This window comes from Mesocricetus auratus, unplaced genomic scaffold (assembly GCF_017639785.1).
Source record: "Mesocricetus auratus isolate SY011 unplaced genomic scaffold, BCM_Maur_2.0 Super-Scaffold_100003, whole genome shotgun sequence".
Lineage (NCBI taxonomy): Eukaryota > Metazoa > Chordata > Mammalia > Rodentia > Cricetidae > Mesocricetus > Mesocricetus auratus.
Genome location: NW_024429188.1, coordinates 79,341,508 through 79,366,702, shown reverse-complemented (window position 1 = coordinate 79,366,702; position 25,195 = coordinate 79,341,508). Strand labels below are relative to the sequence as shown.

Here is a 25,195-nt window from a genome sequence, read left to right as displayed (position 1 = left end):
GAGGCAAGCAATCTACCACTGACCTTTTATACCTCCAGTTCTGTGAAACGGGTTTTAGAATAGGACATGATTGCACTTAAATCCTGATTTTGTCCCTTTCTAGGTGTCTAATGTTGGGCAAGCTACTTAAGAGTTTTTTTGTTTGTTTGTTTGTTTGTTTGTTTTTTCGAGATAGGGTTTCTCTGTGGCTTTTGGAGGCTGTCCTGGAACTTGCTCTGTAGAGCGGGCTGGCCTCGAACTCACAGAGATCTGCTTGCCTCTGCTTCCTGAGGGCTGGGATTAAAGGCGTGTGCCACCAACGCCCGGCTAAGAGTTTTGTTTTTGTTTTTCCGAGACAGGGTTTCTCTGTGACTTTGGAGGCTGTCCTGGAACTAGCGCTTGTAGACCAGCTGGTCTTGAACTCACTGAGATCCACCTACCTCTGTCTCTTGAGTGCAGGGATTAACGGTGTGCACCACCACTGCCCAGCAGCTGCTTAAGAGTTTTAACTCTTTTTTGTTTTGTTTGTTTGTTTTGTTTTTCGAGACAGGGCTTCTCTGTGGCTTTGGAGGTTGTTCTAGAACTAGCTCTTGTAGACCATACTGGTCTTGAACTCACAGAGATCTGCCTGCCTCTGCTTCCTGAGTGCTGGGATTAAAGGCATGGGCCACCATTGTCTGGCTGAGGTTTTTTTTTTAAGGAGACTGGGTTTCTCTGTACTGTTTTGCAGGCTGTCGGACCAGCCCAGCCTTGAATTCACAGAGATCCGCCTGCCTTTGCCTCTGGAGTGCTGGGATTAAAGGCGTGTGCCACCACCGCCCGGCGCCTGGCTGAGTTTTAACTCTTAAGTAAATTTCAGATTCTTCCTCGAAGGTCAAATGAGGTGGTACACAACTTTTTAGAATGATGGTGTAAGATAGGTATAACACTTATTTTACCTAAAAAGCGCTTAATAAATAGATGCAATTTTCCTGCTCATTTAGACAGACCTGACTTAATTTATAAGTGTAAAAGTGGGAAGCATACATATTTTCTGCACATGTCAGTTTTTAACAGAAGTACACAAGGATGTACATAGTGGCTCAGTGTTTACTTTGTGAATTAAGTCCCCCTCACCCTTACCCCTGATTAGAATGAAATGTTCTCTGCTGTTTGTAAGGTCCCACACATTTAGATCAAAGACACCAAAACCAATCTTCTACTGTTTACATACAGACAGACTCCCCACTTTGTGCAGCTATTTTGACATGGTGTAGACCCAATAGAGATCACTTATTTTCTATCAGGTTCGTTTTTTAATGAATATTTATATCTGAATATTGTCACTTTACAGCCCCTTCTTAAGCGCCCAGAATGGGACTGACTCAACAATACACCTCCTCATCCATTCAAGCAGTTTTGAGACAATTTTTTTAAAATGAGGATTAAGGCCGGGCTGTGGTGGCACACGCCTTTAATCCCAGCACTCGGGAGGCAGAGGCAAGCAGATCTCTGTGAGTTCGAGGCCGGGCTGGACCGACAGCCTCCAAAACAATACAGAGAAACCCTGTCTCGTAAAACCAAAATAAATAAATAAATAAAACTTAGAATTCAGAACTATCTCATTCGTTATACATCTGAACAAAATCTCCTAACTTATAACTAAGTACACTACATGACTGATATATTTATCTGTAAAGTCTGAACATTATCGACATATTTCGAATTTCTTTATTTTTTATGTCCCAAACACCAAACCTGAAAAGTCCACAGCTGTGAGTCTGACAACACAACAAACATCTTAGAACCTGTGAGGTGTTTGTGGGGCACTCATTTATGTATTTAGTTTTGCTTTTAAATGTTCTTCCTCGACTCCGAGGAGAAGATGGAGGGAACAAGTGATTGATTGGACTTTAAAAGTTGTCAATTAGGAAAGAGAAAAGTATTGTATTTCCAGCATAATCTCAGAACAACCACGGTGTCTTGTCTGGTCGGGTTAGCATTAAAAACACCGCAGCGTGGCCATTTCCCGGTCTGCTTTGTACATTCTTTACAGTGGCGGTCTCAGGTGTGGAGCTCCAGGGAGTACCTGCTTGCTCACACTCACAACAGTTCAGAACCAGTGGATTCGAGCGAGGCCGGTGGCTCAGGTTCCACCTAACTGGGCTCGAGTGTCGCTAGCCCTACATGCAATGGGGTAACACCAAGGTATGCTTTAGAACTTGGATGCTTATTTCAGACTTTCTTCCCGCTCCCCACTAGTTTCTGTCTCTCTGCTTCCTCTTGAAACTTGCCCACCTTCCCCCCCCGCCCACTCCTCCCTCTTTTTCCTTCCCCTTCGCTTTTCCGTCTTCCATCCTCCTTCAGGAGCCCAACTCCCAGGAGGCGCGAGGCGGGCGGGACCCACTATAGGCGCCAAGCCACGAAAGCTCGTGGCGCGCACCGCAGGCGGGGCCGCGCGCACGCCCGAACAGCGGCCAGTCGGGCAGCCCGGCAGCAGAGCCGCGTGCGCGCGCAGCCTGCGAGCCCCCGGCGCGCCCCCGGCGGCCGGGGCCGCAGCGTGCTCGCCCCCGCCGCCAGCTCGCCTCACTTATGGGTCGGAAGCGCTGCGTGGGGGAGACTGTTCCAAGATGGCGGCGGGTTGCTGTGGGGTGAAGAAGCAGAAACTGTCCAGTTCGCCCCCCTCTGGCTCGGGCGGCGGTGGTGGCGCCTCCTCCTCCTCCCACTGTAGCGGGGAGAGCCAGTGCCGAGCCGGGGAGCTGGGACTAGGAGGCGCCGGGACGCGGCTCAACGGACTGGGCGGGCTGAGCGGCGGCGGCGGCGGCGGCGGTGGCGGCTGTACCCTCTCTCCCCCCCAGGGCTGCGGCGGCGGCGGCGGGGGCATCTCGCTGTCTCCACCTCTGAGCTGCGGAGTGGGAACCCTACTTTCTACTCCGGCCGCCGCCACCGCTTCCTCGCCGTCCTCCTCGTCCTCATCCCCAGGCTCCCGGAAGATGGTGGTGTCAGCGGAGATGTGCTGCTTTTGCTTCGATGTGCTCTACTGTCACCTGTATGGATACCAGCAGCCCCGGACCCCCCGCTTCACCAACGAGCCCTAGTGAGTACCGCGCTCCCCGTCGCCCTCTTCCCTCGGGCTCGGGATGGGGCTCAGAGTTGAGGCAAAGTGCAAGTCCTCCGCCTCCTGCTCACGGGTGCCCCTCAGCCCCTCTCGCCGTCCGGGTCCCCAGAGCCGTCCGACCCAAGGGGCACTCGGCGCTCCTCTGCTCCACGAGGCGAGCACCCCTCACTTGGAGCAGGAGGCTGCTTGCCAGACATGGCCCCCTGGTTTCCAGACTTCTCCGCTTCCTCTTTGCGCTAACTTCCAGGAGTTTTGACCCTTTCCTTCGATCCTTTCTAACCCCTCACCCTTCACCCCACCGGCGTTTCTGGAGATCTGAATCACTGTTGGTACCGACCTCTCCTCACTTTGCTCGCCCGTACCCCACGTGAAAGCCCCGCTAGTATTCCCGCCCCGCGTACCTTGCTTGCACATGGGGAGCTACTATCCCATTGCAGGGTGAAAAATAGCAGTGATCTAACTTCTTTTCTGCTAGTGATGGAACTTACTTAAGCTCTTGAGCTCCAGGGAGGTTGCCCATTTTTTTCCCTCCGGGTTTCCCTGTTCCTTAGGGAGGGGAGAGGTTTCTTAAAACACCTTTTGACTTACTACCTATTTTTAACTGAGCAAAGCCATTAAAATGTGTTTCTAGTGAAGCTGGCGCACCACCAGCTTCCTCACATTTGAAGAGTGAGACCTTTTTTTTTCTTTTTTCTTTTTCTTCTTCTTCATTCCAGTGTCTGGGTATAGCACATTCAAAGAACGTTGACCCCCCCCCCCCCAGAAGGCACTGTCAGTTTGTACTAAGGGTGAATTCGCTTTTGTGTAGATTTCAATTTAAGCGACCTATGTGTTAAACTCAGTGATTTGAGGAATAGTTAAGCAATTCGGTAAATGTGTAGGCACTTTTATGATTTCCTTTGGTTTTTGTACTTTTACATTATTTTACCTTTCAAGTATGTGGTTGAAATAGTTTCAAATAGCACTGTTACGAGCTAACAGCCAGGTTACTTCTAATCTCTGTCCATTTGGTTGTGTGGGAGATGGGGCATATGGCTTTTCTTTAAAAATGTGTAAACTGAGTGTAAACTGACTTTCTCAGATAAATGCTAGACAGAATGTAAAGTCCAAAAGAAGGCAGAATGGGGAAAAGGATGATTGCTTTTGTTATGACTACTAGCATCCACAAGAAAAATACAGAAAAATAATTTCAGTACACTCAAACTGAAAACCATCAAACCCCCTCCCTTCTGCCTAGAGGCCCCTTGCGTCCTATAGCGTACCTGAATTGCTGTTCTTTTTAACTTGCTGCTTTTCATTTTGTGGGCTTAGAGGGATGAACTACTGCTGGATAATTATAAACACATATGACTTTACTAAAATATTAAATTCATATGTAAAGTGGAAATTACAATAAAGTGTACTGGAAATTGTGCATTTGTATTGTTTTCTTTGCTTTCTTTCTTTAAATGTCTTTAATTTTGTATGACTCTGCTGTGCTCTGTGCATTTCATAGATCTGGTTCGTCTTTGGGCATCAGTTCATGAGAAATGTATGAAACAGCATCCCGGTGGTGGACACTGTCAAGTAAATTAAGTACTTTTGCAAATTTTTTAGTGCTAATTCTAGGAGCTTAAATCCTATGTGTACACTTTATTTGGCCTATTTATTTTTTCATTAAGAAGTAAAATCCATTTTTAAAAGATGGCCGTGTTAAAAAAAATCTACGAAATACTAGTTTGAGTCACTTTATGTGTGACTTTTTCTTTTCTTTTTTTGCCTTCTCTTGGATGGCTGTGATGTAGTAAATGCTAGACCTGGGGTAATTCTTAGCTTGTCTCTATAAAGTCATGGGACTGTAAAAATTTACTCCTGTTCAGTTCTTGAGCTGTTACTTGAGTTTGGCAAAGGCTGTTTTAGCACTCACGCTTCATTGCTCCAAAGCATATGAGAACACACTTTCAGGAGGTGCTATTTTCGCACATTTTAAAGTGAGTTTGGGTTAACTGAATGACTATAACAACAGTTAAGAGGAAAATGAGCTTGACCAATTCGTAAAGGAACTGCTTTAGAAATATTTAAAACTGTGGCCACTTTGCACACATACTCAGGTTGTCTCTCTCTTAATACCCTAGTTGCTGAATTCTGCCTATCCAGTTATTAAACAGATAAGTAAGACACCTATCTGACCACTGTGAATGTGTTGAGACGGTAGGAGAACTGTGGCTATGAACGGTTAGTAGGTTCACTATGTCACGCTTCTATAGACTAACTAGTTTATAGTTATAGCCCGCCGAGCCTGAGCAACCAGAGGATGAAGGACTGAGTCTCATTTCATTTAAACTAATTTCTAAAGTGTACAATGTCAAATTTAAGAAAATCTGTGAGAAAAAATTTTTTTACAGTGCCTTAGTAACTGCCCCACATTTTTCCATTTTACCTATTTGATGATATTGTGTGCTTATTAGTGTGGCAATGTATAGCCCCCCCACTTATGGATATCATGTCATAGACATTATATTTAAGATCTTATTTTTAATTTTCCTATCTACCAGAAGGCGAACTTTTGACAATTTCAAATTGTCGTATGTAAAAGCACAGGCTTGTCATCTCCTAAACCTTTCAGTCAGAATGCCTGTAACTGGTGGAATCTGACTTTTGTAGGTTTAGAAGTTACAGATACATGTGTTACACTGCCACTCTGACATAGGTCATCAGAAATTTCAGTTATTTGTGTGTTTCAAGGTGGGGGAACAAAGGTCATTGTATGAAAGGCCACGTAGACACAAATACTTCAAGGTTGCTCCTGTCTTTTGCATACCTAACCATTGCAGAAAGCACATTTTTCCCTCCAAAAATAAGGTTCAAGACACAAGGAAACCATAATTTTAGGTACATTTTCCTGTTCAACCAAAGCTCTTCGAGGTGAGGAAGCTCACATAAGCCATTTTAGAACTCGTTGGCTATTGTAAAGGTTCCTCTGTGGCAGGTGTTGCACCAGTTAGACTCCAAAACATTCCTTCTCAACTATGGCTGCCCATCAGAATCATTGGGAAGTTATTCAAAATGTGGAAAGCTGCACTCTATCCCCAGAGATCTTGATTTAGTTGATCAAAGATGGTATTTGGGAAACAGTTATTCAAATCTCCCCAGGTAATTTTAGTGTGTAGTTGGAATGGAGAACTGCTAGATATTTTTTAGCTTTTTTTGAGATTTGGATTAATTTGATCTGGGGTAGTGCCATAGACTCCATAGTTTATGAGCATCTTGGGTAATTTTGGCAAAGAATTGATTTAGGAAACGCTTTTAATATGGGCCATAAAATACATCACCTGGGAACTTATTAGAAATGTAAGCGCCCAAGTCCCACCTCAACCCCCTGATTTAGAATTTGCATTTTAACAAGCTCCCCAGGTGATTCTCATGCACATTATAGTTTGTGGTGGACTTGTTCTCTGACTTTAGCACACATTGTAGTTTTCTGTTGTGCTTGTTAAAACTCTTTAAGTTGCTGGGCACTTTCCCAGAGTTTGATCCAGTTGTTCTGGGGTGGAGCTGTATATTTGTATTTCTAACAAGCTCCCTGGTGATGCTGATGCCACAGTTCCCAGGGTCACACACTGAGTAACTGTAGGCTAGAGAGAAACAAGGGCCTCTGGGTGCTTGAGTGACTGGCAGAGGCAGTTTGGACTGGCGTGATCCTCATTCTGTTTTTCTGTCCTTCAGCATTTTCACATAACACTAGGGAAACTGAGTGCTAGAATCATAGTCTGGGGATGGGGTTACACTAGGAAACTTTTATATGGTTTTAGGGTTTTTTCTTTCTTTCTTTTTTTTTTTTTTTGGTTTTTCGAGACAGGGTTTCTCTGTAGCTTTGGAGGCTGTCCTGGAACTCACTTTGTAGACCAGGCTGGCCTCGAACTCACAGAGATCCGCCTGCCTCTGCCTCCCAAGTGCTGGGATTAAAGGCGTGCGCCACCAATGCCCGGCGGTTTTAGGTTTTTAAAAGAAATTGTTTCAAGTGAAGGGTGTATTTCAGGAGTTAGAAGCAGCACAAGTAGAAATATCTTAACATGAGTTTTTCTTTAAAATAAAGACCCCACCTGTTTTCATGAAAAATGCTATTATGATTGGCTCCCTAAATAAGAGGATGTGATAAGCTTTTTCAGAGCCCTTACTTATATTTATTTTTGCTGAAACTCATTTAAAGTATCTTGCTCATTAGTAAAGAAACATGAAAAAGGTCCTGGTTAAAACACTAAGATTGTGGAGTGAAGATGGAGTTTCTGTTCCGCCTGGTCCCACAGTGATTTAGCCCCAAATAAACACACTGACACATTAATTATAAACTTTTGCCCGATGGCTTAGGCTTCTTACTGGCTAGCTCTCTCTTAATTATTAACCCATAACTATTAGTCTGTATTTCTACAGTATAGTCTTAGATTTTTTTTTTTTTGGTTTTTCCAGACAGGGTTTCTCTGTGTAGTTTTGGAGGCTGTCCTGGCACTCGCTCTGTAGACCAGGCTGGCCTCGAACTCACAGAGATCTGCCTGCCTCTGCTTCCCGAGTGCTGGGATTAAAGGCGTGCGCCACCAACGCCCGCCTAGTCTTAGATTTTTAATGCTAAGGTGTATATTATATCTCATGAACCTTTTAATGATCTTACCATCTGGAAAATTAATATAACACTAGAATTTGTGTTGACAATTGCACATGGATATTTTGCTTTTTTTTTGTTTTTTTTTTTGATACAGGGTTTTTCTGTGGCTTTGGAGGCTGTCCTGGAACTAACTCTTGTAGACCAGGCTGGTCTCGAACTCACAGAAATCCGCCTGCCTCTGCCTCCCGAGTGCTGGGATTAAAGGCTTGCACCACCAATGCCTGTCGGATATTTTGCTTTTAAATATCAGTAAGTGTGATTTTTCTATCATAAGGAAAAAGACCTTTTGTAAAAAAAAAAATGAAATCCACTCTTGGACATGCAGGTCTTGTAAGACTCACGTCAGAGGATTGAGCATTAACTCTTGTCCTAACAGAATAATAAAATTACTGCTTTCATCATGTTTGGGAAGTGGTGGGTTGTGGTAGAGATGTAAGCATTTTGTTCTAAAGTAGCAGCAATCCTGTTTATTGAGCAATCAAAAAGATGATTGATTTGATAATGCAATTCAGGTTCAAATGATAGTGAATTAGCAATTTAAACACAAGCTATTGCATTCCTATTGTCTTTTTTGAATGAAGAGTGACAAAATAAGTAGGAAGTATATCTCTATTGCAGATGAAACAACTGGACCATGACCGATTTCCTTATCCATGCTAGCATAATGGTACTAACTTCCTATCTCTGACCATATTGTATAGTTTTTCCTGTAAAAGAAAAATATTTCTGATAGTTATTGACCTTTTGAAGGTATAATATGGTTCTTTTCACCAATTTTGGTTTACATTGGAGAACAACTTAATGTCTTTTCTAACTAATAGAGAAGATAGACATGTTCTCAGTATTACTTGTACCACAAAACCATCAGTGGTTGACATAGAAAGATGTATAAACGTAATTACAAAATTAGTTTATATGTGTACATACAGGTGTATGTAAAGCCAAGTATATTTAGTTAAAAGTAGAAATGTGTTTATTTTCCATTCTTCCGAATATGACTGAAAGGAGTGATAATCTAGCCTGTAATTTTTTCTTACTTAGAAATTGTGCTTGAGTTCAGATTCCAGCTAATTCATGGCAGGCCAGGAGGAGTCTCTGCTAGGATCTTTCAATTCGATGGGAAGATCATAAACAGTAAAGTACTTTGTTAGCACATGCATAGGTTGCTTTTCTAAGTATGTTTCTCTCTTTTAAAAACTACACTTTCTGATACTGAAGTTGTGTCCAACACAAAACCCTTTTGCTACAATGGATTGTATTTTGAAGTCAGTTGTGTTTCCCCTTTCTATGGATAAATTCACTTTTTGAGAATGTATATGTATGGAACACTAAACTTGTGTAATGAGATTAGTCAGAGTTCCCAGGTTTCCTTGATTTCAATAGGCATTATTCTGGACTTCCCATGTCACACATGCTTGCCTGTTTTAAAGCGGCACAATGACCAGAGCTTTTACATTTACATTTTGTAAGTAGTCTCTTTTTCAAACTTGTGTAATAATGTCTCTTTTTATACTGTTCTGAATCAATTAAGCTAAGTGAGGACTAGCAGTAAAAACCAGTGGCTGCCAAGAATGGACCTTCAATGTGTAAGCTGTCTTTCCACATTCAGTAATTGGGCGGTTGCTCACAAGACATTGGAGACTGTGGGAAGCCAGTGGTTGTGTAGGTGGGAAGACTACATTCCCAACAGTAAACTTATTTAGAGTTGAGCTTCTGTAGTTATTGTTGCTAAGAGCAAAAATGAACCAGAGCTTATGTAGTGTATGTGTATATATATATATATACCATCCAAAGCAAGATATATGGTGTAATAGTCTATTGTTGGTTGGGTGGAGTAAAATTATCTTTAGTGCAACTCTAAGTGACATCTTTTGTATCAAATGTGAGTGTATTTTCTACATTTCTTAATATATCATACTTTAAAAACTTGAATGACTGGAAAGTCTGTGTCACTGGGGGAAAGTGTGTGTGTGTGTGTGTGTGTGTGTGTGTGTGTGTGTGTGTGTGTGTTCAAGCAGTATACATTATGCTGGGGTCTGTGGTTAGATACCAATGAAATGGAAGAAGTGATCCCATTCCCTCAAAGCGTCCTATCTTATTCATGCAGTGATACAAATAATAAAGTTGCTTAATATTATTTCAACACAGTGCATACATGCTCAGCCAACAGGCAAAATTAAGAGGCATGGCATAAAAGAGTGATCAGGAATATGATATGTGGGAAGGAATGGCTTCCCAAATAGTCAGGTTTTTAAATGGAAAAGGCCCATGGTAAAGAGCTTTTATGGCCAACAGATTTTGAACTCTAACTCGGGTGTTCTCAAACCGGTTGCTGTTAGCACCACACCCTTTCCACAGTACTCGGGGATTCCCAGCAGCTGTCTGCAGCCAGCAGCTTGCACTCTCAGCATTCTTCCACCATTCCACTTTGCTGTGGTTTCTTTAATTCATAGAACGTCAAAGAAGTGTTGGAAGTTCCCAGGGAAGTAGGGATACGAGGTCTGAATTAGATGATCATTTCTTGTGTTAGAGATAAGGAACATACGAGAGTCTTTCTTCTAGAAGGTCAGAGGAATTGGAGGATGAGTCTTCATATGGGACAGAATAGTGAAAGTTAGGATGATCTCGTAGTAGGAAAGTGGGAAAGTTGACACTGAGCAGAGATTGTGATTGCTGGAGTGTTGCAAAATGAAGAATTGGAAGACAGTATCAGCATTTTCAGACATTCCTACTCTAGGGCCAGGTTTTGTGTAGGAGTGGGAAGATTGCAGCTCACCTGTTTTTCTGCTTCCATCATTGCCTAGCTATTCTTGTGCTAAAAAAGTTTGTTAAGTAACTCCATTGGAATGGCTGTGAATTTGCTCATAAGTATGTCTTAAGAGAAAGAAGACATTGGTTTATAAAATTTGGATCAAGTATAGGGATAGGATGGTTTTTAGGATAAGATCCTAAGCTAGGGACTTATTGTGAGTAAGCAAAACTAAGAAACAAACAATGCACTCTTCAGAATTCCAGTTGCTGGGGTAGGAGAATGAAAGGAAGACCAGGGTTTGAACATGATTCAGAGCTTGTAAGGCTGAAGCCTGTGGTAGGAGGCACCAGAGAAAATGGGAAGAAACAAATGGCCCAACAGGTGAAATCGTATTTCTTGGTATCTTTAATTCATATCCACATGTTGGCACGTATTAAATGTCATTTCTTTTTGTGGAGTTGGTTCTCTCCTACCATTACATGGGCTCTGGTGATTGAACTTGGGTCACCAGGCTTGCATAGCAAGTGCCTTTACCCCAAGCCATTTCTTTTTGAATTACCAAAGCCACAGAGCAGCCACAGAGCTCTTGTGATGTTTTGGTTAGTCTCTTGGCATCACTTCTGCTCCTCCAGCCACATACTGATTTTGAACTGCTCAGATGGGCAGGTATCTGAGATAGTTGTCAGCTTTGTACTGCTGGTAAAAATAACCGGCTGAAAATTGCATTTCCCTAATGTATGTTTTTATATTTAGTCTTGAGGCTTGCCAATTTGTAAAGCAGTGATTCTTATATTTTTGTTATGTATCATAATACAGTCTTCAGCAAAATTGTCTCATGGAGGACTTTCCAAGGAATTTAATAGTTTCAGAACTACAATTAAAGGAAAAATTTAAAGGACTAGCATCTAGTACCAACCATCTATGGCCCTGTCTTACTTTGCCTCTCTCCCACAATGAAAGCATTGGTTATCTGCAGAAAGAGAGTCTCAGATCTGCAGGCAGGAATAGAGGGCTCATGGGAAACAAGGAGGGTGAAAATGAATTGTAGTAAGCAAGGTAATCTGGATTTAGGACCAAAAGAGGACTTGAGCACCTTTTCTGGAGATGGGAGCTCCAAGAAAGCATTTTTGTTGTTCTGTGTTTCCAGGCAGGGGTTTTCTGTGTAACAGCCTCTGTAGACCAGGCTGTCCTCAAATTCACAGAGATCTGCCTCCTGAATGTTGCGATTAAAGGAGTGCACCACCACCACCTACCATGACACCCCTGTTAGAAAGTAATTATTCTGTTAGAAATAAATACAAGAGTACCTACTTACTATAGGTCCTCTGTGTATTTTTAGTAGATCACAGTGAAAACTAATAACGTAGATTCATCAGATGAAGGCCTTTGCAAATATTTGAAAGCTATGAGACAAATAACTTTAGTTACAAATGTCTCTAATTATTACCCTTATTTTGTTTCCCTTTTTTTCCTGAGATAGGGGTTTCTCTGTGTAACTTTGGAGCCTGTCCTGGTCATTGTGTAGACCAGCCTGGCCTTAAACTCACAGAGATCTGCCTACCTCTGCCTCCTGAGTGCTGGGATTAAAGGCATTCACTAGTACCGCCTGAGTACCCTTATTTTCTTATGTTGCTGTGAATATAGTTATAGATTCTTGGGTATTCAGCTATATCTTATTTTTATGCCTATATATTTATATAGTAATAGCCTCTACTAGATGTGCGATGCTTCTTTTTTATTTAGTTTGCTCCACTTATTATTTATAGCAGAAATTATAGGACAGGTAATATTAAAGGATAGACCCAACTATAATTTTCTCTTTCACCCCTCCCTTCTTTTCATGGTACTAGGGATTGATTGCAGGACATCCCTACCCCTACGCTATAATTTCTGATTGTATAGCTGCATAATATAGCTATGTAAAGATTCATCCCTATATCTTCTATAGTTTTATTTTTTATTACCCTTAACCTAATTTTCACATAACATTCCCATAGTGTTCACCATATTTAATCATAAACATATTGCTGATATTAGTTTGTTTTACATATATGAGACCGAAGCTCTGTCTACTATGGCAAGGAGGTACCTATTTTCTGTTTTTTTTATAAAATTTATTTTTAACATTTGTGTGTATGTGTATGCATATGTGTACTGTACGTGATATCTGTGTCTGTGTGCTCATGAGTATGCATGCCTGTGAAGGCCCCATGCTGATGTTGGGAGACTTTCTTGGTTGTTCTCCATCTTATTCATTGAGACAGAAGCTCTGAGTTGAAGTATCGTTTCCTAATTCTGGCTAGTATAGCTGGCCAGCTGGCTTCAGTGATCCTGTATCTCTGCTTTCCAAACAGCTGGAAATTATAGGTGGGCCACCACACATATTTCCATGGTTTGGGGAATCCAAACTCCAACCCTTACACTTGTGCCAACAAGTGCTTTACTCGCTGAGTTGTCCATCCAGCCTAATTTTTGTTTTCTTTTGGATTTAGAGTCTTACTCTAGCCCAAACTGACCTGGAGTTCACTTTGTAGGCCAAGGTTGCCTTCAAATTCATGGTGATCCTCCTACCTCAGACTTTCAAGATGAAATGTATGGATATGAACCACCATGCCTGGCTATTTTAAATGTTTTATTGTAGTAAAAGCATATAACAAGATTGATCTCTAACAAATATTAAAGAGTACTTATTGTCCAATAATACATGATAGTGGCTATACCTTGAAGCAACTCATCTTTTTCATAGGAATTTTGGGAATACTTTCAAAATTAAACTTTTACAGTCCATAGCTATTTACAATATAGCTCAATTTAGGGTTTAAGATATTTTTCTAAACTTACTGACAATTATAACTAAACTAGATTAAAAGTATAGCAACCACAAACAGATATTTGAAATGTTTTAAACTACTTAATTTCCAAATTGGTTTCATAATTATCATTTGCTTTATTACTTAATTCTAGGAGCTTGTATTTGAGAAGAACTCGATTTCCTAGTTTTCTTTTCAGATTATATTTTCTCCTCTCTGTCCTTTAGAGTTTTATGATGAATCTGCTAATGATAATATACAGAAATGCCTCTGACAGGTAGAAGCTTTGCCTTTGTTCACCCACTTTCAAAGGTACAAGGACTAAGGCATTAAAGGAGAAAATTATTTTTGACAGTTTCTAAGAAATCTGTCTGAGAAAATGTGCTTTCAAGAGATGGAAAATTGGAAGATAAATTGCATAATGGGTATTATAAGTAGGGCCTTTAAGTCCATATTGTGCTGTAGGCCACTTTAAGTTAAGGCATTTCTTGAGATTGCTTCTTATACTATACACACTTGTTTCTAATAAAAAATGTCATTTAGATGTGGGAGTAGCACCAGCGAAATAATACATGCGGTCAAGCCATGGATCTTGAAAGTTTTTTGGGGATATGCAGATGTTTCAAAATATTATCATTGGATTATAAAGTGTCAGTTTTAATATGGAAACATTTTTTTCTTCCATTTAATGATGGATTTCTCAATTAAAAAATAGAACTTTCATCGTGATTATCATTTTTTTCTAACAGACTTTTAAAAATAAGTATTCTTCAAAGCTTAAGATGTATTGGCCAAGCCGGGTGTTGGTGGCGCATGCCTTTAATCCCAGCACTGGGGAGGTAGAGGCAGGCGGATCTCTGTGAGTTCCAGGCCAGCTTGGTCTACAGAGTGAGTTCCAGGACAACCTCCAAAGCAATACAGAGAAACCCTGTCTCGAAAAACCAAAAAAAAAAAAATGTATTGGCCAGTGTTATTTTAGGGTAGTATATTCTTTATATAATGGTTAGTTGTAATACTACACTCAGTTCAGATAGTATAGTTGTTGTGGGCAGAAAATAGTGCTAGTTTTTTTTGAGTAGATGTGAGAGGTCTATAAAAAGGCATTGCTGTCCTTAAAAAAACTGTAGACATATTGAGGAGTTGAGGTTTATGAAATGCATAATGAAGTTACATATCCTTCAGTCACTAAATAAATATTAGAGACAATGAGGTTCATAGGAATTTGGATTGACTGATGTGGCCTGGGATTGTATAGGAGGACTTTACAGACAAGTGGAATTAAATCTGGGTGGAATTTCATAGACAGAAAAAGCATTCTAGGTAGGGGAAACAAAGAAACAGGTCAGAATGAACATTATGCAGTTGCCATTGTATACCAACCAAGGGTAGAACCTAGCGAGAAAGGGGACCTGACAAGAGTTAGTTGTAATTCAGGCATTAGGAAATGATGGTCTATCAGTTGACAATTTTAAGCTAGTAATGACCCTATGAATTCCCCATTTCTTGCTAAAGTTTCCCTTTTGTTCAGTTACCTATGCTTCAGTAGCTCTTTTAATACCACGAGTATCATGAAGCCTGGATAAGAGACTGGGGAATCACACAAGCAGGAATCCACTAGACAAAGTGCTTTTATTCATCAATACATATTCAGCGTAAGTCAGTTGGAACATTGGTTACATCATACTTTGATTGAGTGCTTTCTGTGTCCAGTATCCTTTTGTTTTAAACCTCCATGTCTTAAATGTGAACTTGGAAAAACTGACTTTCTACAAGGATTATGTAATTAAAAAAAAAAACAAAATACAAACAAGAAAACACCCCAAGCCGGGCATTGGTGGTGCACGCCTTTAATCCCAGCACTTGGGAGGCAGAGGCAGGTGGATTTCTGTGAGCTCGAGGCCAGCATGGTCTACAGAGCGAGTTCTAGGACAGGCTCCAAAGCCATATAGAGAAACCCTATCTCAAAAAACCAAAAACCAAAAAAAAAAAAAAAAAACCAAAAAAAAACCCCACCCCAGTTATAGAATTAAATAGTTCAAACCACCCCCTACAATTAATGAAATTTTGCTTGGATATTCAAAATTTATTTAATATAATGAAGGTAGTGAGAATTATATCAATTATAGAAGGAGTGTATACTAATTATGAATGATATTTTAAAATTGGTTTAAACATCTATTAGTCTAATGCTTGTGCTCATTGTAGAGGGGAGCTTGAGGTGTGGTCTTCCTTTGTGTGCTCTTTCTGGTGGGTCAGCGGATCCAGTAGGAAGAGCAGGGAAATGCTCCTGTGGTTCTTTGTATTTTCCTGTGTAATTGCCCCCAATAAATGCCCATTTATCATTTATCTTGGGTCTAGTGATATAATTGCATCTTCGCCTTCAAGACATAAAAATTGATCACTGTTGAATGAGAGCTTTATTCCTTTGTGCTTTTTTGAGACACTATATATTTTAGGCTGGTTTCTAGCTATGAAGTGGAAGACGGCCTTGAATTCCTGATTTTTCTGCCTCTACCTTCTAAGTGTTGGGTTTCACATATGTGCCGTCATCATCGGTTTATGTGGCGCTGGAGATCAAGCCCAAGGCTTAGTGCATGCTAGGTAAGAGCATGCTAGGTAGGAAGTCACCCAAACTGCATCCTCAGCCCAGGAGAGTGGGAGGTAATATTGTTTGTATAGGGCTAAACCACATACAAGGTAACTTTATTTTTCCCAGGTTTCGAAGAATGTACATTTTTATTTGTCAGTGGCCTCCATACGGTAGACATAATAGTGAAGAAAGAGTCATTTTGGGTATGGAAGTAAAACAAGTAAATTCTATATTAAAGTAGAAAAGTGGGCTTGGGTCCCATGGGTCCCTAGTCCAGTTTTGACTGAGCTGCTCCTAAAACCTTGACTCATGTTTATTGAAATTCTGCATAGCAACATGTATGTCAGCTCTTAATAGAAGAAGTGTTTAATCTTGAAGCTTCCTTCCACATTCGGGAAAAGTTATAGCGATTTGCTAACTTAATAGTTTTTCATCAATCCAGGATGGCCTCTGCGGCCTTAATGTACTCAGAATTGCAATGTTAATGTGAATACTTTCCTCTCCCCATCTGTCTCACCTTAAATTTGATATATAAATTTAGAAAGAGCCTTTTCCCTTTCTACTGCATAATTCCTCTCTCTTGCTTCACCAACTTCAAAAGTAGTAGTCTTTTTTTATTTGTTTGTTTGTTTTGGTTTTTCTAGACAGGGTTTCTCTGTATTTTTGGAGCCTGTCCTGGGCTCTGCAGACCAGGCTAGCCTCATATTCACAGAGATCTGCCTGCCTCTGCCTCCCAAGTGCTGGGATTAAAGGTGTGCGCCACCACTGCCTTGCTAAGTGTGGTAGTCTTCATGTCTAAAGGCCTTATAACACCTTTATGACTTTATAAGTCTAGCAGTGTCTGTTTGAAATGCTTTTATTGTTTAATCTTTTGGTTTTTTGACCTTTTTGTGGGATCCACTACCTAGCCCCCCAAAAACTCAGACATGGAGGCTTATTCTTAGTTATGAATGCCTGACCTTAGCTTGGCTTGTTTTTAGCCAGCTTTTCTTAAATTATCCCATCTACTTTTTCCCTCTGGGCTTTGATCTTTCTTCTGTATATCTTCCTTTCCTTCTTACTCCATGGCTGTCTGAGTGGCTGGCCCCTGATATCCTCCTCTCTTTGTTCGCTCGTTGCTTCTCCCTCTTCTGTGTTTCTCCTTCTATTTATTCTCTCTGCCTGCCAGCCCGCTTATCCTTGCTTCTACCTTGCTATTGGCCATTCAGCTTTTTATTAAACCATCAGGTACTATAGACAGGCAAAGAATCACAGCTTCACAGAGCTAAACAAATGCAGCATAAACAAAAGTCACACACCTTAAAATAATATTCGTTTTTTTTTTGTTTTGTTTTTCGAGACAGGGTTTCTCTGTATTGTTTTGGAGGCTGTCCTGGAACTAGCTCTGTAGACCAGGCTGGCCTTGAACTCACAAGAGATCTGCCTGCCTCTGCCTCCTGAGTGCTGGGATTAAAGGTGTGCGCCACCAACGCCCGGCTTTAAAATAATATTCTACCACAGCAATATTTACCCCTTTATATAATATGGAAAGCTATTTCTTGGGATTACTGTTTCTTACATTTGTGGAACCTAGAAGAAGTAACGTAGAAGGAGCTGTACACTTAACCACTGTGGAGTTGTTTCAAACAGTGCATTTGAGTGTGTGTGTGTGTGTGTGTGTGTGTGTGTGTGTATACTGTTTAATGGGATCAGTTTTGAATTTGAAAAGTTTGTGGTTTTTTTCTAGACAGTATTTAAAGCAGAGAATGAATGAGATGTCCTGTATTGCATAAACATTCATTATGTTTGCCAAACCTCTGGAATCTACTCTTAGACACTAAGGATACCTGAATATAGACATATTAGGAAAGAATGGAGCATTTATCTAAACGTGAATACCTATACTCTATGTTTGGATTCTAGAAGAGTTCCTGATTCTAGAAATCTTAAGGCACATGCATTTGCCTGAACATATTGATACTCGTAACTACCCAATAGGAGATAAACAACACATGCCAGAAGATAATAAATGAAGACACAGCCTTGTAGAATTAAACTTGAGAACAAAAATCTGATATTAAAACAAATGCAAATATAAGTATAGCATATACTTCACAAAAAGAAGGCATGAGAATACAAATAAAATTGCCACTGTAATGAACCACTATTATTGTTAGGACATGGAATTTTTCCCAAAGGTAATTTATTCTGATCTCGGTGATATTGATAGGTGGTGGAACCTTGAAGACAGATCCTTAGAGGAGGAAGTTAGGTTGTTTGGTACAGGCCCTTAAAAAGGGGGGTATTGGGATCATGGCCCCTTTATTTCTTTTCTCTGCTTCCTGGCTGCCATCAGGTGAGTAGCTTTGCTCCATGTGTTTCCCACAAATACTATGCTGCCACAAGCCTAAGACAACAGAACCAGAAGACTATTGACTAAAATCTTGGCAACATAGATGAACCTGGAAAATATTATGCTAAGTGAAAAGAGCCAGGTACACAAAAAATGCCTTATTGTGCCCTTAATATGTCGAATCAAACACATAGTAAAACATGGATATAGAATAGATTGTCATAACGTATAACATATACGTAAGTAATCACTGTATACCATAATATATACTATATTTTTTGAGCCAAGTTCTTTCTATATAGCCCTAGCTATCCTGGAACTTGCTATGTACACTAAGCTGCCCTTTAATTCACAGAGATCCATCTGCTTCTGCCTCATGAGTGCTAGAATTGCAGGTGTGAGCTGCTATGTCAGGTTTATACCATATTTTTTTTTTTTTGTTTTTTGAGACAGCGTTTCTCTGTATTGCTTTGGAGCCTGTCCTGGCACTCATTCTGTAGACCAGGTTGGCCTTGAACTTACAGAGATCCACCTGCCTCTGCCTCCTGAGTGCTGGGATTAAAGATGTGCACCACCAATGCCCGGCTACCATATTTTTAATTGAATGTTTTAAAAGATAATACTTTTGGTTTTGTGGAAATTATTTTGTATGTGTTCAGGGAATGAATATATACATACATACATACAGACAGACAGACAGACATACATAGTGTGTGCGCGCGCTGCGCCTCCTCCCCCCCCTCCCCTCCGCATGCCTGTGGTGGTCAGCAGACAGCCTTGGGCATTATTTCTTTGGCTCTCTCCACCTTTTGTTTTGAGAAAAAGTCTGTCGTTGACATGGCGTTTTGCCAACTATGCCGGGCTAACTGGCCAGCAAGCTCCCAAGGATCTTGTATCTGCCTTCCATCTCACCATCTCTGGAATTACAGGCATGTACCACTGTTCTGGTTTTTGTTTGTTTGTTTGTTTGTTTTTGCAGAGTTCTGGGCATCCATGCTTTCAAAGCAAGCTGTTTGCCTAAACATCGCCCAGCCTTGTTTTCATAAAGAGTCTTGATGTATCTGTACTTACATTAATAACATGTAGAAAAACAGAGTTGAGGAAGCCTGATCCAAGGGATTATAAGGTATCTTTGAAAGCACAAATATTATTTTCATATGTAATCTCTCTCAAAAATGTTTTATGGCTGGATTGTTTATTTTATAGGGCTGAGTCAAAACCGAATTCAATGCATTAGTCTTTTACTTATCCAAAATTAATCTTTTGGCTGAGAACCAGCAATAATTTACAACTTTTAAACCACTGCTGATGTTAATTGCCAGCGCTAGGTATTTGGGAAGAGTGGTTTTAAAAAGAAAATTTTACCACATCATGAGTTATTATATAATTTACAAGGCAAAGAAAGCATTCAAGCCTGGGCAGATGATATGACAGCTAATTCACATATATTAGCCTTAAAACACATAAGATTTACATACTTCAAATTAATGACCCAGTTAAGTGAAAAATTATTTAATCAAGGACCTTAATGGCTGTCCATAAATGTTTTTTGATCATAAGTGTTTGGAATTGCTTATTTTAATTCCATAGATTCTCAAGGTTTGGTGTATGTTGTATGTCATGCATTGTATATCCATGCTATTTTTGTAAAGTCCACACGGAATACAACAATGAATCACTGAAAAGGTGACAGCATCATAATTATCGAGATTGCTTTTGCTGATTTTATGAGTGATTTCTTATATTCAGTATCTGTTCTTTTAAATTGGCTTCCCAGAAAAGGTCTTGGACTTTGTAATCACTTACACATTGCCACCGATTTTCAACATTTTTCTTCCTGGAGCAGAAATCTGCACACTGCCACATGAGTTCCCATACTAATCTCATGTATAATTCCAGATGTTATTTTAATAAGGGTAGAAAAATGTTACATACTTGCCTTTCTTTTCTATCCCATCATGTCTTCCTTCTCCCTGCCTCTCCCCATCCCCACCTCTCTTACCTTCTTCCCCTCCCCATCCCTCCTTCTCTACACATATGAATGCATACCCATTATTATATTTCTGTTATTAATCATACCTTAAGACTATCCAAGTGGAGAGTCACTTTTATGTTATATCTCCTGATCTGATATTCAGATAATATTACTGTTGTCAAACTTTCATAGTCTAATATGTTTTGGCAACATCATGAATAGTTGTGGTGGATAAAACAGTAACTTCTGTATTGAAGTGAATTTTTATAAAGATTTTTGTTTATGAAAATCAAGACTTAGAGCTTATAATTACTGTGTTCTTTATTTCATCAAAGAAATGCGTTGGTTCCTTTTGGAAACCTTTCATCTGTTGAGTTCCAGTGTTAGGCACTGAACTAAGTATTACATAATTAGTCTGACTGGCTAGCATCAGTTATTTATTTCTCATGTTCTTTTATATAAAATTAACACTTGAGTCTTTAAAACCATAGCAGAATGGTGATAATAACAAATACTTTTTTACTGTATCTTCTATTGGCTACCACATGTATTTTTTGTAGTGACCAAAGGTAAAAAAGAACAGGAATCAAGGCAGGTCATATTTTTTCCTCTACTTGTTTTATGGATATTCATAGAATACCTTCGAATAGCATTCTAGGTGGTGATATCACCTAGGACCCTACATAGTTTGCTGTGTAATTTTAAGAGCTGAAGGTAATTTTTAAAATTACCATTACCAGTATGATTTTCAAACTCAAGGAATGAAGAGCTTAGAAAATTTACTTCTTTATAAAGGACAGTTTTTTTTTTGGGTAGCAAGATGACTTATTAGATGCTTGCTTCAAAGCTTCATGACCTGAGTTTTATCCTTGGAAACTTCATGCTAGAAGGGGAGAACCAACTCCCACAGATACTCTGACCTCCACACATACTCCATGGAGCACACATGCACTTACTCCCTCTCCTTCTCCCTCTCCCTCACTTTCTCTCCCTCAACCTCTCTCTCTTCCCTCTTCCTCTCCCCCTCTCTCTCTCCCTCAACCTCTCTCTCCTTGCCTTCCCTCTCCCTCACTCAGTGGAGAGCACATGCACACACAGAGTGTAATTAAAGATTTTATAAATGCTTCCAGTAGCATGAAAGAACATTTACTCTATAAAACAGCTAATGTTTTATTAGAACAGTAAGCCCTGTTGTGCTTTAATCTCTCTTAATTATGTCTTCTGTCTCCATTTCTATGATAGCCTTGAAAGCCAGCAACCTTACAAACATGGTAACTGGAAATAAGTAGTCACCTCAAGGGGAGATCTATAGTATCTCTGTCTCCAAATCATTTTCATTATTTGACCTATATGGTAGCGCCAGAAAAAGGCCATCTTCATCTGACTTGCATTTATCTTCATGATCCTCACTCATTGGGAAAAGCCCAGGGAACTTGTTGAAAACCATCAGGGACAATACTCTAACCCTGAATCTTCCTGAAGTTGTTGACTTTGAGACTATTGTGTAAGCAGGAAGCAAAAGCAAAGACAAGATCATCTCTCCCACACTATTGAAGGTATGTCCCTGTAAAGGACCCTTGGATGGAGAGTGAACCATCTTTTGATTAAAAAAAAAGAAAAACCTATCCTCATCATTAACTATTAGGGTACCAAAAGACAGACTTCTGTAGCCAGATATGACAAAGAATGCAGGCTTTACAGAATTAGTCTAGGAAAGTCTCTAATCAAGCAACAATGACAAAGTAGGGAGGAAATTTGATTTTCAAACATTCTACATCGTATTATTTAAATGCCTGATTTTCCTAAGCAGGCCACATACACAAGTAACAAATTGTGAGGAAGCCCAGATATTGTGCTTATTAGACAATACTTTAATTTAGATATTATAAACAAACTCATTTAAAAGAAACCATATCCAAAGAACTATAAGACAAATATAGTAGAGAAAGATAAAATGAAGAAACAAATATCTGGATTTAAAAAGTACAATAGCTGTATTTACATAAGTACAATAATGGAAATATAAATGTCACTAAAATTATGTAACGGAAAGAAGAATCAATGCGTTTTATTTTAGTTTTTTAAGATTTATTTGTTTTTATGTGCATTGGTATTTTGCCTGCATGTATGTTTGTGTGAAGGTATAGGGTCCCCTGGAACTGGAGTTACAGACAGTGGATGTCAAGTGGGTGCTGGGAATTGAACCTGGATCCTCTGGAAGAGCAAACAGTGCTCTTAACTCCTGAACCATCTCTCCAGCCCCCCACCCTTTTAGTTTATTTTTATTGGAGCTGAGTCTTGTTATGTAATCCTGGCTGGCCTGGAATTTGCTATATAGATCAGAATGCCTCTAGAGTGCTAGGAATAAAGGAATGAGCCATCATGCCAAGCAGAATCAAGAAATTTAAAAATAATTTTATTTAGATGGTTATATCCCAGGAGCAAAAAAGTGAATGAAGAAAATTGGCTAGTCTAAGAGACCTGGTTATAACATGAATACCAATGTATGCATGATGTCCCTGAACTGAGGATAAGGACAGAAAGAGTATTTGAAGGAATAATAGATAAATACTCCCCAAATTTGATGAAAATATAAATTTTCAGTGTTCAAGAAATTCAGTGAACTCAAATCAGATAAATCCCAAAGCATGTTCAGATTCTTGAAAGACAAAAGCAAAATAAATCTTGTAAAGGAAAAGAAACCGATCATAGATGGAGGCCTCAATGAGATCAACAGATTATTTCGCATCAGAATTTTTGACCCAGAAGAGTAGTGGGATAAAATAATCAAACCTTGAAAGACATTGATTTCAAACCAGAAATTCTATGTCTAATAAGAATGTCTTTTATTTAAAAATAAGAGAATAGAAATATTTTCAGATTACTAAAAATTGAGAATTTGTTGCTATTGAAGTGGGGATGGAGGAGCCCTTTAGACTGCAATGAAAGGAAATTTGTGCATTCCTCATTTCACAGGAGTTCAACTTAGGTTTTACTTTTTGTTTTTATTAGGCATTATGCTTATATCAAAGTGATGCAGAGTTAGTAGAAACCATTGTTTGAATTTTAAATTTGTAACTTTTAGCAGGCTAAGGTATTGTGCTGTCTCAGAATACCAAGCAATAATAGTCAGTCCCAGCTCCCACTGAGCCATGGGATCTTGAAGGCAAACAACCAAGACTCTACAATGTTCTGTGTTGCTAAGCTGTGATGTTTGGGCAGGCTAGTTGTATGAAATATATTTTTAACTTATGTTTTTTTAAATTTATAGCGGGTTTATTGGGATGTTAACACCATGTAAGTTGAGTATCTGTAGATATAAACTTAAATGCACACAAAGAAAAAACGAGTAAAATTAACTATAAAGGTGAAAATTAAAGGTAAGAGTATTTTGTTTTTACTTCCTTTGATCTAAAAAACAGAAGCTACATAACACACTGCTCTTAAAACTGTTGATAGGATTATGACTTAGAGACACACTATTTGAAGTCAGTTACAGTAGTACACACCTGTAATCCCACCACTTGGGAGGCTCAGGCAAGAGGATCAAAACAGTCTGGGTTATATAGTGAGTTCCAAGCTAGCCTAGGAGAAAAAAAACAGAGCCTGAATGACAGGATAGTACAAATAAGGAGGTGGTAAGGAGCAGATAAAGAGGAAGAGTTTTTGTACATTACTGATGTTGTTTGTGTTAACCTAAAATGGATGGATTTAAGATATCGCCATAACCATAGTAACCCTTAAGAAAATGACTTAACAATTGGAATTTAGCATTAGAATCTATGGTTTGACATGTGCTCAGAATCTAGATTCTAAGAGTAAAATAATAAATGGTATTTCCAAAATTAAGTTTTGACAGTTTATTTCATCTCTTATAACCAGGTACAAATATTTTACCCAAACAGAATACTTTAGTTTCTTTATGATAAACTTTAAATACTTAAAAATTCACAGCAATCAGAACATTAAAGTGAATTATGAGTTCTTATACTTTGAAGTTGGTAAAGCTCTGTTGAAGAGAATTTAATCTTGCCTGTTTGGAGCTTACACAAACTTACAAACTTAAAGAATATACGAACAAAGTTCTGTTGTATCATGAGTATTATCATTTATATAACAATATTGTTGATTTGTCCCTATGGGATGAAAGTCCAGTCTCCTTTGGTTTGTTTCAGTTCTGTTTACTTAAGGGGGAAACTGTGATAGACAAAATGAGTAAAAACTGAATAATTTTGAATGTTGTCTTGAATTGGTTGTGAATAGCACCAAATAAGGACCGCATGCTTCTGGGGTTTGAAGATCTAGGATGTGAGCAGACAAAGCAAGATTCTTTGCTAGTAGGAAACTATTGAACTTGTGCTCTCAGAAGGGACTACCAACTTCCATCTGCCTCTATGGATCTTAGTCTCCTTTTTTAGTATTTATTTACCAAGTTTAAAGAGAGTAGTTGAGCAATTTAGTAGTAGTGTTTCAGCTAAGAAACAAGCTCTGCATGGTGAAGGGCAGGAAAAGGGAAACAGTTTTCATTAATGCACAAATGCTGGTCTCCCACCCACGAAGTCAAAACAACATCCTCTAACAAGGGATAAAGCCTTGTTAGTTACAAGCATGTCATTCTTCCTATAATACACGTATAGAATCATTTTCATTGCCTTTATAATAATACCATTGTTCAGTTTTAAGCACAATAGTTTGATTTTAAATTCTGTTTTTAAAGTTACTTAGTTTTTAAAGTTTGAAATGTTAAATGAACTGCCCCCAAAACAAGTGACCTAACCTACATAATAGTTGCTGTGAGTAGGGCTGTGTCAGATAGTAAAGCTTCACTGCCCTTAAGAACTTTAGTCTCTAGTACAAGCACTAAGTTAGAAGCTCAGGAAAGGAATGAGTGCCTTTTAAGGGAATTTAGCTAAGGTGACAAATGGCCATGCTTCACTGACATACAGAATGTTAGCATAAAGAAATGTGTAAGTAACTGATTTCCACAAGAAATTCTGCCTTTACTATATAAGCTTACATCT

The 25,195-nt window shown here is 39.4% G+C and overlaps 1 protein-coding gene across 1 annotated transcript in view; it reads left to right on the top strand.

Moving 5' to 3' along the window:
• The first annotated feature begins 2,539 nt into the window (after positions 1-2,539).
• Positions 2,540-25,195, top strand: part of Ammecr1 (AMMECR nuclear protein 1) — a 107,201-nt gene continuing 84,545 nt past the window's right edge. Inside the window, exon 1 of the mRNA XM_021234320.2 lies at positions 2,540-3,055. Within this exon, the coding sequence (XP_021089979.2) occupies positions 2,589-3,055 (467 nt within the window). The 5' untranslated portion in view covers positions 2,540-2,588. The remainder of the gene's footprint in view (positions 3,056-25,195) is intronic.